Source organism: Salmo salar, chromosome ssa15 (genome assembly GCF_905237065.1).
Source record: "Salmo salar chromosome ssa15, Ssal_v3.1, whole genome shotgun sequence".
Classification (NCBI taxonomy): Eukaryota; Metazoa; Chordata; class Actinopteri; order Salmoniformes; family Salmonidae; genus Salmo; species Salmo salar.
Window position 1 is genome coordinate 92,100,749 of NC_059456.1, and position 16,962 is coordinate 92,117,710.

Here is a 16,962-nt window from a genome sequence, read left to right on the forward strand (position 1 = left end):
GTTCATTAGAGTTAACAGCCTCAGAAATTGCAGCCCAAATGAATGTTTCACAGAGTTCAAGTAACAGACACATCTCAACATCAACTGTTCAGAGGAGATTGCGTGAATCAAGCCTTAATGGTCAAATTGCTGCAAAGAAAACAATACTAAAGGACACCAATAATAAGAGACTTGCTTGGGCCACGAAACACAAGCAATGGACATTAGACCAGTTGAAATCTGTCCTTTTGGTCTGAGGAGTCCAAATTTGAGATTTCTGGTTCCAACCGCCATGTCTTTGTGAGACGTAGAGTAGGTGAACGGATGATCTCTGCATGTCAAATCAAATCAAATCAAATCAAATTTATTTTTATATAGCCCTTCGTACATCAGCTGATATTCTCAAAGTGCTGTACAGAAACCCAGCCTAAAACCCCAAACAGCAAGCAAAGCATGTGAAAGAAGCACGGTGGCTAGGAAAAACTCCCTAGGAAAAACTCCCTAGAAAGGCCAAAAACCTAGGAAGAAACCTAGAGAGGAACCAGGCTATGAGGGGTGGCCAGTCCTCTTCTGGCTGTGCAGGGTGGATATTATAACAGAACATGGTCAAAATGTTAAAATGTTCATAAATGACCAGCATGGTCAAATAATAATAATCATAGTAGTTGTCGAGGGTGCAACAAGCACGTCCGGTGAACAGGTCAGGGTTCCATAGCCGCAGGCAGAACAGTTGAAACTGGAGCAGCAGCACGGCCAGGTGGACTGGGGACAGCAAGGAGTCATCATACCAGGTAGTCCTGAGGCATGGTCCTAGGGCTCAGGTCCTCCGAGAGAAAGACAGAAAGAGAGAAAGAGAGAATTAGAGAGAGCATATTTAAATACACACAGGACACCGGATAAGACAAGAGAAATACTGTGTGGTTCCCACCTAAAGCAAGATATATATATATATATATATATATATATATATATATATATATATATATATATATATATATATATATATATATTCATGCTTTACGGTGGGAACCACACATGCAGAGATCATCCGATCATATATATATATATATATATATATATATATATATATATATATATATATATATATATATATATATATATATACATACACATACACACACACACACACAGTGCCGTGAAAAGGTATTTGCCCCCTTTCTAATTTTCTTTACTTTTGCATTTTTTTTATACTGAATATTATCAGATCTTCAACCAAAACCTAATATTAGATAAAGGGAACCAGCAGCAATACAGGACTCTTTTTTTTTTTATAATCTGAAAACACATAAATGTATGTTATTTGTCCCTCTTATACTTTCTACCAAATCTCCTTCTTCAAAAATACTGCTTTAAAGCAGATAGATATTCCAATGTTATTAAATCAGCTAGCTAGTCCAATGTTATTAAATCAGCTAGCTAGTCCAATGTTATTAAATCAGATACTCTTGAAGTCGGAAGTTTACATACACTTAGGTTGGAGTCATTAAGACCCGTTTTTCAACCACTCCACAGATTTCTTGTTAACAAACTATAGTTTTGGCAAGTCGGTTAGAACATTTACTTTGTGCATGACACAAGTAATTTTTCCAACAAAAGACAGATTATTTCACTTATAATTAACTGCATCACAATTCCAGTGGGTCAGAAGTTTACATACACTAAGTTGACTGTAAACAGCTTGGAAAATTCCAGAAAATGATGTCATGGCTTTAGAAGCTTCTGATAGGCTAATTGACATAATTTTAGTCAATTGGAGGTGTACCTGTGGATGTATTTCAAGGCCTACCTTCAAACTCAGTGCCTTTTTGCTTGACATCATGGGAAAATCCAAAGAAATCAGCCAAGACCTCAGAAAAAAATTGTAGACCTTCACAAGTCTTGTTCATCCTTGGGAGCAATTTCCAAACGCCTGAAGGTACCACGTTCATCTGTACAAACAATAGTACGCAAGTATAAACACCATGGGACCACGCAGCCGTCATACCGCTCAGGAAGGAGACGCGTTCTGTCTCCTAGAGATGAACGTACTTTGGTGCGAAAACTGCAAATCAATCCCAGAACAACAGCAAAGGACCTTGTGAAGATGCTGGAGGAAACAGGTAAAAAGTATCTATATCCACAGTAAAACGAGTCCTATATCGACATAACCTGAATGGCCGCTCAGCAAGTAAGAAGCCACTGCTCCAAAACCGCCATAAAAAAGCCAGACTACGGTTTGCAAGTGCACATGTGGACAAAGATCGTACTTTTTGGAGAAATGTCCTCTGGTCTGATGAAGCAAAAATAGAACTCTTTGGCCATAATGACCATCGTTATGTTTGGAGGAAGAAGGGGGAGGCTTGCAAGCCGAAGAACACCATCCCAACAGTGAAGCACGGGGATGGCAGCATTGTGTTGTGGGGGTGCTTTGCTGCAGCAGGGACTGGTGCACTTCACAAAATAGATTGCATCATGAGGAAGAAAAAAGATGTGGATATATTGAAGCAACATCTGAAGACATCAGTCAGGAAGTTAAAGCTTGGTCGCAAATAGGTCTTCCAAATGGACAATGACCCCAAGCATACTTCCAAAGTTGTGGCAAAATGGCTTAAGGACAACAAAGTCAAGGTATTGGAGTGGCCATCACAAAGCCCTGACGGCAGAACTGAAAAAGTGTGTGCGAACAAGGAGTTCTACAAACCTGACTCAGTTACACCAGCTCTGTCAGGAGGAATGGGCCAAAATTCACCCAACTTATTGTGGGAAGCTTGTGGAAGGCTACACAAAACGTTTGACCCCAGTTGGTGTGCTTTTGTCTTTTCCTCTCATGTGGTATGGATGAAAAGGTCCCCACATGAGCCCTACATGCAGTGTGTTATCCCTCTTTCCCACCCTACCTCCCTCCCCTCCCAACCCCAAGATAGTTGACTTGGAGCACAGCTAGCGAGACAGACTTCCTATTCAGGCAAAAGAGCGTGGCACAGAACCCAGAAATATGGGGCAACGGTCCCCAAACAGTCTCCCAGTTTCTTCACAGTCACATACATGCCAGTTCAGAGCCACTTCTTAAACAGAGAGTCTGCGTAGAGTTTGTGGAGCTCTCCTCTTACACGTAAGGGTTTTTTTGACAGCATAATTGCAGCCACATTACGCAACATTACTTCTAGGGAGTTTACCATTGCCAAGAACCAGTGAGAAGGGAAAGGTTGAGTTTACTGTGCACATAGCATGAGAATAAAGAACATGAGTGGGCATCCCAGGATTCCAGATAGCAATGTGTGACAATGCAATTTTACAGTGGACTTTATACCTTTGGTCTGACTGGCAGTCACATTTTAAAGAATGTCAGTGGGTCTGGAGTGTGAAAAAGCCTTTTCAACAGTCACCCAGGTCTGACAATATGATATGAATTTTATTATCGCCATCAGTGCCATTTCAGTAATGCTGAAATGACAGCACATGGCCCTCTGTGACGAGTGATGGGGAACAGACTATTTCACAACAGAACCAGACGACTGCCTTCCTCCTCTTGTCCTCCTTTTGGAAATCATGTCAAAGGGCATGGTTCTTCACACACATCCAACGTAACCTCATCGATTTATCATCAATGTCAATATATACACCCATTTATTGTGGATACCCATAGGCTAAGTCACTGACACAGGAGGTCTCAGAGGCATTGGGACTTACACAAAGCTATCTGTACAATTTTGTTTGATTAAGGATGAACCTAACACTGCATCTATGGTTTTCCAACCAATAAAGGGGTAGCCACAGAGATAATTTGATTGATCTTAATGGGGGAGGTACTTTAACATCAAATAATTCTCATTGGATGTAAGTCAACCTCTCCTGATGGTGTTTAATGTACAAGACACTGGACACAAACCACCCAACCACACATGATGGCCAATGTTCAGACACTGGACACAAACCAATCAACCAAATGCACATGATGGTGAATGTTCAGCAACATGTGTAGTGTTAGTCTAAGCTCTCTTTATTCTTCATTGTGGAGTTGTCAATTCCAGAATATAAAAGAATAGTAGGCAATACAAGTTTCACTCTTATGATGAACTATTTGCCTAGTTCAACTTCAAAGTTTTGCAGGTAGATGAGACACACAAAAGAGGGTCAGGACTTTAACCTTGGAAATAATTCCACTTTTTTTTCTTTCTGATGACACGTCATTGTAGAACTAACAGGCCACACTCATAGCAGTGTTTAAAAGCAGCAGGATCAATGAGTTTCTGTAGTTGTATTACGTAGCATCATACACTGTCAAACTGACACTCAGGGCTTAGTGATGACTGCTTTTCACGAGATAAGACTGCAGTAATACAGTAGCCTATTTAGCACTACTACACTTAATAAAGATGCAGTCCGGGATCTTAAGCACTTACAAATTCGTAACATATCATACAAATTGGAATTCATAGCATATCATATTTTTCAGGACGTAGCATATCATATGAAATGGATGACGAAGTACACATTTGTGCACAATTTTCAGGGACCCTTTTTGACTCATGATCGCTACTTTCAAAACTACTAGCTGAAATTATACAAAACCTCTAGAGTATCATTTTAACTTGTCCAACCACACCATTGCATCTATGTTGCATGACCCAAACACATGTGACTCACGTGATATTACTTGCACAATATATTTTGGCAAGATGGGGTTTTCCGATGACTTTGCCTTTGTACCCACTCCTGGCTGTTTCTAAAACAGCCCTGGACAAATGCCAATTGCACCAGACATTGAAAACATTGCCTCAAAGCAGTTGCCTCCACCACTGCACTTGCTCTAAACACCCATCGTCATGAATATTCATCATTTGACACTATGTGGGAGTTGACATGGATCTCATTGTGTATAAAACCCAGCACATCTCATTGCATCTTCGTTTGTGGATGCTCGACTAAGACGAAGTCTAAGGAAATAATTGAACAGGTCCCTATACAAGTAAGTATATTAAAATATTTTCTGCTCTTTTCTGAGTACTCTTTATTCAATCTATTTTGGAATTATACAGTGAAATCTACATTGTCGGAATATTTGAGATATTTTCACTGATATTTTACTTCATGCATTATGATGATCATGAAATGATCGGCGGTCAATACTAATCATTTAGCAAATGATTTATTTTTTCTTTGCAGAGCCATTGAATAGCCTATTAATTATTAAATGTCATTTTTTTCTCCATAGACTCAACTTAAGACAATGGAGACCATGAACGAGATCATTCCATTCGCTAAAGAGATCCTGAGCCAGAGGCCCAGTCGGGGCATGATGAAGGTGTACCTGCTGGGTTCTACCCTGGCATTGTTTGGAGTGGTCGGTGGGCTGGTGGAAAAGGTCTGCATGCCATTTTGTGAACAGGAACCATTAGATGAGGAAATTATGAAGTTGATCACAGAGGAGAAGAAGAGGCAAATGCTGGAGCCAGAGATAATCACTGACGAGCCTGATGTTGTAGATGAGTTGCAAACGGAGATTGATGCTAAGAAGCCACTGGAAAGTCGTCAGAGGAGGGCGTCTATCAGGTCACATGCCTGTTGAAGATGCACTGCAACTCCTCATGTTGATTGAACTCTACACACACTAATGAAACCAACACTTAGAACACAAAATGTTGTGAAATAAGCTAAATCCACCCGGCAATCAAAAGGGATTGCACTTGGTGATTTTATCATGATAATTTGGCCATGTTTAGGGACACCTTGACGTATTAGCAATGAGAAGAGAAGAGACTGAATGGATGGATGGATGGATGGACCGATGCAACAACAGGCTACAGTTATGACTGGCTGCTGGGCAGCAGAAGCTCTATGACTGATTGAGAACTTGTATTTTCTTTTGGCGACCTAATAAACCTATTTTATGTTACCACTGGGTCATGATGTGGTTCATGTCAAACAGTGTTTTGAGTAACCTAAGGTAGCCTGCCCAATAATGTATATAAACCCTAGATGACTAACAGGGGGCGCTGTTTTAGTAAGGCCACTGCGCAGACATTTTTGTACTCCTCCACTAGTGTAAAAAGTTATAGAAATGCATTTATAAATGTCTACATTAGTTTTTGCCAAGTATGTTCTATTACAGACACCTTCATGCATACTTATATGAATTGAACATAAATAAAAAGATATATAAAAAAAATCTTAAGGTAGATTTTTTTAGAGAGGTCCAATGTTACTGTTCCCCATACAAGAAAGAAATACATAAAAACATGTAATTCTGTCCTTGAAACATTTAATTTAAATATTGTAGAATTCTATCGAAGGACTGCTCCTTCTGAGGTGTACCAGTATGGAGGTCAGTGGCTTCAAAGCCTATCATTGGCCTATACATAGCATCAGCAATCCAATGTTTATATACTCTAGGTTTCAGAGAGGACACACATTTTGAAAAGGGACAGGAACGCTGAAGGAGGTGTAGTATATGGCCAATAAGAGGGCTTTTCTTATGCATGAAGCAACGCGGATTGCCTGGACAGAGCCATTATTCGTGGTATATTGGCAATATGTCACAACCCCAGAGGTGCCTAAATGCTATTAAAAACTGGTGACCAACGTAATTAGAGCAGTAAAAATAAATGTTTTGTCATACGCATGATATACCACGGCTGCCAGTCAACATTCAGGGCTCGAACCACCCAGTTTATAATTGCTTTTAGACAGTTCATGCAGTAGGTGGCAGCAAATCTATTTTATAAGCAGAAACTGCCTGTCCTGCCGGAAATGGCGTCAATGTTGTTTTTCTGGCTGTACCTAGCTAGCTACAGTAACGTTAGCTAGATAATTTATTAGTTAGTCAGAAAGGCGTAACTTTGTGAAGTAACTGTAGCTTTTTGATAGCAAATAATCACCATACCGTGCAGATGGCAGACCCTGCGGTGATGGCGGGTGGATTCAGTGCTGTAGTAGGGGTAAATAAAATATTTTGTCATAGTTATGTAACGCCGTTAGCTAACTAGCAAATTAAAATACGCTATAATTTGGGGGGGGGGGGCTCATCAAATGAAAGCCATTCACTAGCTAACGTTACGTTTAAACGAATGTTGTAGGTAGCTAAAGTGGCTGACTTGCTGTTTTGTGAACTGGCGTTGACGTCAACAATGCTGACTAAACGTATAATAACTATCTATTGTAGTTTGCTATCCCTGAGTGAAAGAGTTTTCTCACTCACCACATATGTTTGTTTTACAGCGTTCAGGGGGTGGTAAGGCGACGTCCAGTCCGGCAGAGAACTACCAGCTTGCCCGGCGTCGCACCCTCCAAGTGGTGGTGAGCTCGCTGCTGACAGAGTGTGGGTTCGAAAGCGCAGAGAAGGCGGCCGTGGAATCACTCACTGAGATGATCCAGAGCTGTATGCAACCATTGTTTTGTTGTTATTGAAAATGTTATACATGTTTTCAGTTTGGGATTAAACTAACAATAACCCTTTGCTGTCTTGAATTAAACAACAAGCCATGTCAAGTGACTAGGCTTTTTAAGAAATAATCACAATTTTCTGTATTACTGACCACTAATTGGTGTCTATTCCCTATGCTTTTTGAGACATATCTGAAGTGGGACGTTGTGCCAAGGCGTACTGTGAACACACAGCCAGAATCACACCCACCCTTTCTGACACTGTGGTCACACTCATTGAAATGGGTGAGTTTAACTTCAGGAAAGATGCTAAAGAATTACAGCTTGAAAATGAAATCCCTATTTAATTTGCCTTCATCAACTGTATCTCTCATGTATCACCACAGGTTTCAATGTGAACACTTTGCCAGTGTATGCCAAGAGATCACAGAGGATGGTTATAACTGCCCGTGAGTATGTCTTTACTGTTAGTATGTCTTTACTGTTAGTAATCATTTGGTTGTGTTTTTGAAGTTCTTAGGTAACATTGGCCTCTCGAGTGGTGCAGCGGTCTATTGAACTGCATTGCAGTGCTAGAGCCTTCACTACAGACCCTGGTTCGTTCCCAGGCTGTGTCACAACCGGCAGTGATTGGGATTCCCATAGGGTGGCACACAATTGGCCCAGCGTCTTCCGGGTTAGAGGATGGTTTGGCCGGGGGGTAGGCCGTCATTATTAATAAGAATTTGTTATTAACTGACTTGCCTAGTTGAATAAAAAATCAATAAAAAAACATTAGAATACGATATGTAAAAATAAATAACAAAATAAGTGTTCAATCAATGTTATTCATGGAGTGCCATTGTTACAACTATGAAACAGAAAGCATATGTGTTGGATCACAGAAAGTTTATTTTTATAATGGCCAAAAAATACCCCAACCACCAGAACGCACAGTCAAAATACACGCGGCGAAAACATCAGTAGCTTAAACACCATTATAAGTGCCAAGTGGCCTTAAATAGTGAAACTCGACACAAGCAATAATAGCATTATAATGAATGTCGATATGACAGCAGTCAAAAATAGTCAATTATTGTCAGCTCATGCTTATATTGTGTGCATTTCTATCCAATAGCAAAAGTTAGATTCCTAAAATGGCGACGGAAGAAATGACAGCAGTTTTTGGTCTACAAGATAGAACAGCACACTCTGGTAAGACGAGGCGAGGCAGGGCGATCTATGCATACTTGTAAACAGCTGGTGCACGAAATCTAAGGAAGTCTCTAGATTTTGCTCGCCTGAAGTAGAGTATATTGTGATAAATTGCAGGCCACACTACTTGCCTAGAGAGTTTTCAGCTATACTTTTTGTGGCTGTTTATTTACCACCACAGACATATGCTGGCACTAAGACAGCACTCAGTCAGCTGTATAAGGAAATAAGCAAACAGGAAACCACTCACCCAGAGGCGGCGCTCCTAGTGGCCAGAGACTTTAATAGGTAGCAACACATCTGCCACCACCACTACCAACCCCTCTTTTACGCTACTGCTACTCTCTGTCCATCATAATATGCATAGTCACTTTAACCATATGTACATACTAACTCAATCAGCCTGACTAACTGGTGTCTGTATGTAGCCTTGCTACTTTTATTGCCTCGCTACTGTTTTCACTGTCTTTTTACTGTTTTATTTCTTTACTTACCTATTGTTCACCTAATACCTTTTTTGCTCTATTGTTAGAGCCTGTAAGTCAGCATTTCACTGTAAGGTCTACACATTTACATTTTAGTCATTTAGCAGACGCTCTTATCCAGAGCGACTTACAGTAGTGAATGCATACATTTCATACATTTTTTTTTCCTGTGCTGGCCCCCCGTGGGAATCGAACCCACAACCCTGGCATTGCAAACACCATGCTCTACCAACTGAGCTACAGGGAAGGCAAACGTCAGCCTTGAAACCTGTTGTATTTGGTGCACGTGACAAATAGACTTTGATTTAGCTGTTATCCCTTGTCCTAACAGTTGACACAATTTCTGTAACTTTTGCTTGACATACCTTTTTTGTAATTTAGCAGACGCTCTTATCCAGAGTGACTTACAGTAGTGAGTGCATACATTTTTGTACTGGTCCCCCGTGGGAATTGAACCTACAGTGATTTTGTACGTTTGCCCACTGACCAAAAAATTATCAGTCTATAATTTTAATGGTAGGTTTATTTGAACAGTGAGAGACAGAATAACAACAAAAAAATCCAGAAAAACGCATGTCAAAAATGTTATAAATTGATTTGCATTTTAATGAGGGAAATAAGTATTTGACCCCTCTGCAAAACATGACTTAGTACTTGGTGGCAAAACCCTTGTTGGCAATCACAGAGGTCAGATGTTTCTTGTAGTTGGCCACCAGGTTTGCACACATCTCAGGAGGGATTTTGTCCCACTCCTCTTTGCAGATCTTCTCCAAGTCATTAAGGTTTCAAGGCTGACGTTTGGCAACTCAAACCTTCAGCTCCCTCCACAGATTTTCTATGGGATTAAGGTCTGGAGACTGGCTAGGCCACTCCAGGACCTTAATGTTCTTCTTCTTGAGCCACTCCTTTGTTGCCTTGGCCGTGTGTTTTGGGTCATTGTCATGCTGGAATACCCATCCACGACCCATTTTCAATGCCCTGGCTGAGGGAAGGAGGTTCTCACCCAAGATTTGACGGTACATGGCCCCGTCCATCGTCCCTTTGATGCGGTGAAGTTGTCCTGTCCCCTTAGCGGAAAAACACCCCCAAAGCATAATGTTTCCACCTCCATGTTTGACGGTGGGGATGGTGTTCTTGGGGTCATAGGCAGCATTCCTCCTCCTCCAAACACGGCGAGTTGAGTTGATGCCAAAGAGCTCCATTTTGGTCTCATCTGACCACAACACTTTCACCCAGTTGTCCTCTGAATCATTCAGATGTTCATTGGCAAACTTCAGACGGGCATGTATATGTGCTTTCTTGAGCAGGGGGACCTTGCGGGCGCTGCAGGATTTCAGTCCTTCACGGCGTAGTGTGTTACCAATTGTTTTCTTGGTGACTATGGTCCCAGCTGCCTTGAGATCATTGACAAGATCCTCCCATGTAGTTCTGGGCAGATTCCTCACCGTTCTCATGATCATTGCAACGGTGAGATCTTGCATGGAGCCCCAGGCCGAGGGAGATTGACAGTTCTTTTGTGTTTCTTCCATTTGCGAATAATCGCACCAACTGTTGTCACCTTCTCACCAAGCTGCTTGGCGATGGTCTTGTAGCCTATTCCAGCCTTGTGTAGGTCTACAATCTTGTCCCTGACATCCTTGGAGAGCTCTTTAGTCTTGGCCATGGTGGAGAGTTTGGAATCTGATTGATTGATTGCTTCTGTGGACAGGTATCTTTTATACAGGTAACAAGCTGAGATTAGGAGCACTCCCTTTAAGAGTGTGTATAAAAGACACCTGGGAGCCAGAAATCTTTATGATTGAGAGGGGTTCAAATACTTATTTCCCTCATTAAAATGCAAATCAATTTATAACATTTTTGACATGCGTTTTTCTGGATTTTTTTTATTGTTATTGTCTCTCACTGTTCAAATAAACCTACCATTAAAATTATAGACTGATCATTTCTTTGTCAGTCGGCAAACGTACAAAATCAGCAGGGGATCAAATACTTTTTTCCCTCACTGTACAACCCTGGCGTTGCAAGCACCATACTCTACCACATGAGCTACACAGGACCTTTCTTTGGTTGTAGTGTGTAATAGTCTCCGGTTTTCTCTTTATTGTGTTCCAATAGTCTTGTCTTTCTTCAGAACCGTTGTAACAACAGCTGTGCTGGTGCCTTATTTTGCGCAGAGGGAGGTCCCATCTCACTTTGTTCATGGTGCCGGACAGACTTGTTTTCTTTGCAAGCATATTGTTATCCAATCATAGTGAAGTTAAGAAATGTCCATGGTATCATTTCTCGCCTTGCCAACGTAAGGTCTCTGACACTCGCTCACCAGCTGCCCGATGTGGATATTTTCCCAGATACTGAAAGCTGTTCAGCGTGTACAATTATGCACACTCTCACTGTGTAATCTACTCCAAGTAGACTGATAATTGCTTTGATTCGGTGGACTGATATAGGGTACATACCATTTTAAGATTATAATTAGAATGGATCAATACAATAGAATGGCCCGCCCTGTTCTTCATTCACAATTGGTGATTACATAATTATGCATCATTCGTATCCCCTCACTCATCAGCTCACCCATTCTCCCCTTCATAATTTACTTCATTTATTTAATCTGTTATGTGTGAAATTAGTTTCAGTATAGTTTAGGTTCACTTTCGAGGCAATATCAGCTGGGCACTGCACTTTCAACTGTCAGAAGGAGCAGAGCAGGCCATACTGTTGGGAGAAGGAGGGGCAATGGACAAAAATCATAAATATATGTGTGTGTGTGCATGCATGCATTCCTCAAACTGGTTATAACTGCAGATCTTAAATGAAAATATAGACTTAATTAGGAAAAGTCAAGGACAGGGGGACGGTTAAAAAAAAAAAGAACAAAAAAGTGTATGTGTATATATATATATATATATATATATATATATATATATATATATATATATATATATTATATCTTGAAGTTGGAAGTTTACATACACCTTAGCCAAATACATTTAAACTCCGTTTTTCACAATTCCTGACATTTAATCCTAGTAAAAATTCCCTGTTTTAGGTTAGTTAGGATCACCACTTTTTTTTAAGAATGTGAAATGTCAGAATAATAGTAGTGATTTATTTCAGCTTCTATTTCTTTCATACAGTGGGTCAGAAGTTTACATACACTCAATTAGTATTTGGTAGCATTGCCTTTATATTGTTTAACTTGGGTCAAATGTTTTATGTAGCGTTCCACAAGCTTCCCACAATAAATTGGGTGAATTTTGGCCCATTCCTCCTGACAGAGCTGGTGTAACTGAGTCAGGTTTGTAGATCTCCTTGTTCACACATGCTTTTTCAGTTCTGCCGACAAATTTTCTATGGGATTGAGGTCAGGGCTTTGTGATGGCCACTCCAATACCTTGACTTTGTTGTCGTTAAGCCATTTTTCTACAACTTTTGAAGTATGCTTGGGTTCATTTGGAAGACCCATTTGTGACCAAGCTTTAACTTCGTGACTGATGTCTTGAGATGTTGCTTCAATATATCCACGTCATTTTTCTTCCTCATGATGCAATCTATTTTGTGAAGTGCACCAGTCCCTCCTGCAGCAAAGCACCCCCGCAACATGATACTGCCACCCCCGTGCTTTATGGTTGGGATGGTGTTCTTTGTCTTGTAAGCGTTCCCCTTCTTCCTCCAAACATAACGATGGTCATTATGACCAAACAGTTCTATTTTTGTTTCATCAGACCAGAGGACATTTCTCCAAAAAGTACGATCTTTGTCCACATGTGCAGTTGCAAACCGTAGTCTGGCTTTTTTATGGCGGTTTTGGAGCAGTGGCTTCTTCCTTGCTGAGCGGCCATTCAGGTTATGTCGATATAGGACTCGTTTTACTGAGGAAAAAGATACTTTTGGAAAAAGATATTGGTTCCTTTCTAAACTTAGGAATGTGGATGCAAATATGACTCGGACCACAAAATGGGTGTAGTTAACTTGCAAAAGAGTTGAGTCCTCATTCAAAGGCAAGGACAGTGTGAATACAAATATAAGTTAACTTTAAAGAGGACTGAAGTTATTTTAAAGAAGACTATGTGAATACCCTTGGACTAGAACTGAGCACAAAACACAAGAACACTATAGAGCAGTAGTGACTGGTCCTAGAATGAAAGTAATTGTGACGCCTAGTTGCCTACCTGACAATTTGTGTGTGTTTTTCAGCTCCAGTAACGAATGCTCCTGTGATCCCGAAGGCCTTGATCGCTGGACAGAAACGCACTCATCCCTCCCACATACCCAGCCACTTCCCTGAGTTCCCTGATCCACACACCTACATCAAAACTCCAGTGAGTCAACCACACTTCTTAGTTTTCCCAGCCAGAAACATACTTATCTTAGTATTAATACTCTTTTAGACTTTTTCCAGTAGTCTACTGAAAAGATATGAAAGATGAGTGAGTTTCCTCCCTGTTGTCTTTCTGTCACAGACGTTTCGGGAGCCTGTGTCAGATTACCAGGTGGTGCGAGAGAAGGCAGCCTCTCAGAGGAGAGACGTGGAGCGAGCTCTCACACGTTTCATGGCCAAGACCGGAGAAACACAGAGCCTTTTCAAGGATGACATCACTGCCTTTCCTTGTGAGCGAGCGCTCGTCGTTGTGGTCACGCGTGATTCTAGTTCTGTTATATGTTTCCCTTCATTCTTTCTCAATCTGTAAAAAAAGTTTTCAGTTCCCACTAATCTCATTTCTTACTACAGACAGTGTTGTGTGCCTGTGTTTGCATTGGTAATAATACTTGTGCCTTTGTTATTGTGATTGCCAGTGATCGCAGCGCGGCCCAGCTCCATCCCATATCTCAGTGCCCTACTGCCCTCAGAACTGGAGCTGCAGACTCTGGAGGAGACGGACTCCTCTGAACAGGATGACCAGACAGACAGCGAGAACACGCCAGGAAACAACCTCAATGTGAGTCAGGGACAAGGGCCAAGGGAAATATTTAACCCAGAGTTATATTATCTGCAGTGCAATGTGGTTACACCTATACAGAATGAGAAAAACCAAGGTACACCTGCTTTCCCTGACATGGACTGCCCAGGTGAATGTAGATGAAGGGGAGGAGACCGGTTAAAGAAGGATTTTTAAGCTTTGAGACATGGATTGTGTATGTATGCCGTTCAGAGGGTGAATGGGCAAGATTTAAGTGCCTTTGAATGGGGTATGGTAGTAGGTGCCAGGCGTACCAGTTTCTGTCAAGAACTGCAACGCTGCTGGGTTTTACATGCTCAACAGTTTCCCGAGTGTATCAAGAGTGGTCCACCACCCAAAGGACATCCAGCCAACTTGACACAACTGTGAGAAGCATTGTAGTCAACATTGGTCATTATCCCTGTGGAACGCTTTTGAAACCCCAATGAATTAAAGCTGCTCTAAGGGCAAAAGGGGTGTGGAGTGCAACTCAATATTAGAAAGGTGTTCCTAATGTTTGGTATACACAATGTATATTCACCTGTACCTGGTGTTGATTGCTACATCCTTATTGGGATGACACTGCTAGTATCCATCTCTAATATGGAGTCCATGGCAAGGCTAGTTGTAAATGAGTTTATATTTTTTAAATTAAGTTCATTTTCCTCATCTATACCTTTATTCAAATTCAGGATGATCCTGGAGCTGATAAGGAGAATTCCATGCTTCCCCCTGGGGGTGTGGTTCCCTCAGTGAAGGCCAGTGAAGAAAACATGATTGACAATCCATACCTGAGGCCGGTCAAGAAACCCAAAGTGAGGAGGAAGAAGTGAATGTTTACTACACTTAGCTACTAATTCGGACTTCTATCTGTCAGACACAACAAAGGGTAAATTGTAAGAAGCAGTCAACGGTTCTGTGCCTCTGTGAGAAGTGGGACTCTCACCTTTCTACAGGGCAAACACTGCTCATTATGACATTCTTCACTAGTTACATTCATGAGAAAACAAACATTTTGCTATACATTTTTTCAAATTTGTGGAGTGGTTCTGTCGTGAAAGAAAATATGTAACATTCCAAATTATGAGTTCAGTCATTGGTAAATAATGAGTAGGAAATCAATGTTTTGATTTGTATTTTAACATGAAAACCTTTAATTTACCCAAATAACACATTTTAGCCAATCATCAAATACACATGAGGGCAAAAATCCGGCAACTTCATTGTCCACTTTGTATACCTGGAGAGAATGGTGAATATCTATATTAAAGCTGATATATAAAAACACTTTATTTATGCTTGTATCAGGTTGACTCCCTGCAGAGTCAGGAGTACAACAACTGTAGATATGTCCTTTGCTTGGCAAACTCCTTGTCACAAAGCAGCTATGTAAGACAAACATGCAATGGCATTAGATGTTATTGCTGAAGATACATTTACAAGAATCTCTGTATTACTTTGTATAGTAATGCAGAGTAAAATAAACCCACTTCTGTCCTCAAGGCTTTCCTCTTGAGTCGGGGGCAGTCTACCCCAGTCTGGGGAGCCAAAGTTCATAAGCCACAACACCTTCCGGCTCTGAGTAGTATCATGAGCATATGCCCCAGGGCTGCATCAGAAAAAACAGCTGTTAGTGGTCAATCTATTTGAAGGTTGATACATGCAATGCATTTATACAATAGATAATTAGTGTTTTCCTACCATGGACAGTTTGGAGAGTGCCATTACCAATAACCACACACTCACCCTGGGTTGAGTCAGCTGTAACAGGCTTGGTCCTGAACCTCTTTGTGGTGTAGTTGAAGGGGGTTCTTCCAAGAGGGTACACTTTACACCATGTTCTGTCCTGCTGATACTTCTGAGGGGAAGGAGTGATTATCTGGGTGGTGGGAAGAAAACACATTTACAGAAAAGGGTATTCAGAGACCTGAAAATGTACGGAAAGTAGAGGTTACAATCTGCATCCCTCTCAGGTCTCTTCTGTACATCATACAGAATGGTAGCAACTTGATGGGACAATGACCAACACGAAACACTTCACAATAAAATGTATTTAGCATTATTTTAACTGGCTGTTTGAGTAGCTTCTGCAATGCATTAGGTATTACAATGCTGAAAACAACCAATTGGTTTATTTGAAAACAACAGTATTACAGGTATAGGGGATAGAGGGTTGTTGAAAGAACATGACAGTATAGGACTGAGAAACTCACAACATGATTGTCATAGCAGCTGGGGCCAGGTGTGGGGCTCCCTGAAATGACAGGTCGTTGCCCAGCCGGTTAGGTGCACAGTGGGTCGGAAATGGCTTCCGCCCTTGGTCGCTACCTAATGCGACGCTTCGCAGGGGAGCTATAAATTAAACGATAAGCTCCGACATTTTTATTGATGTAAATAGATAATCACTGCGACATAAAAAATGCAATGTGGACAGATGCTAATAATTGTCCCTTCATCCCGCGCTGCCATGTTTCTGTCTTCCTTTTGTTTACCTTATCGGGTAACAATGGTAACCAGGTGAATGGATGCGTGTAAATTATGCAAATTCTTGGCGGCGAACTTCAGGTTGACATAATTGGCTGCTCTGTTCTCCACATTCAGTGAATGAGAATTAACTTGTGTTTACTTCATTATTGCAATTGAATAATGTGACCATAATGCAATATTCCTGTATATAATGACAATCAAAAATGTTTTTTGGGGAGGCAATGTTTGGACAGTGTGGCCCGTTTAAGAAGGGTGTGGGATTTTAAGGATAGTGTAAGAGGCCAATATTTTACAAAAGTGCATTTGGCAAGTATTAAGACCCCTTCCCTTTTCCCACATTTTATGTTACAGCCTTATTCTAAAATTGATAAAATAATTGTTTTCCTCATCAATCTACGTACACACAATATCCCATAATGACAAAGCAAAAACAGGTTTTTAGATTTTTTTTTTACAAATGTATATATATTTTTTAATACCTGATCTAAATAAGT

General features: G+C 40.9%; 2 protein-coding genes across 3 annotated transcripts; both read left to right on the forward strand.

The window, feature by feature from the left end:
* Window positions 1–4,719: 4,719 nt before the first annotated feature.
* On the forward strand, window positions 4,720–5,875 carry LOC106572624 (G0/G1 switch protein 2). Its single transcript, XM_014146969.2, has 2 exons — window positions 4,720–4,948; window positions 5,195–5,875. The coding sequence occupies exons 1-2, from the start codon at window positions 4,829–4,831 to the stop codon at window positions 5,546–5,548; spliced, it is 474 nt and encodes a 157-aa protein (XP_014002444.1). The 5' UTR covers window positions 4,720–4,828; the 3' UTR covers window positions 5,549–5,875.
* Window positions 5,876–6,696: 821 nt separating this feature from the next.
* On the forward strand, window positions 6,697–16,043 carry LOC106572622 (transcription initiation factor TFIID subunit 8). 2 transcript variants are annotated; one of them, XM_014146967.2, is made up of 8 exons: window positions 6,697–6,917; window positions 7,198–7,357; window positions 7,549–7,647; window positions 7,749–7,811; window positions 13,239–13,363; window positions 13,505–13,652; window positions 13,839–13,981; window positions 14,674–16,043. In XM_014146967.2, exons 1-8 carry the CDS (start codon window positions 6,870–6,872, stop codon window positions 14,812–14,814), a joined length of 927 nt encoding a protein of 308 aa, XP_014002442.1. In that variant the 5' UTR covers window positions 6,697–6,869; the 3' UTR covers window positions 14,815–16,043. The 2 variants fall into 2 exon arrangements, with proteins under 2 accessions (XP_014002442.1, XP_014002443.1); XM_014146968.2 differs by having other exon boundaries at window positions 7,561–7,647.
* The last annotated feature ends 919 nt before the right edge of the window (window positions 16,044–16,962 follow it).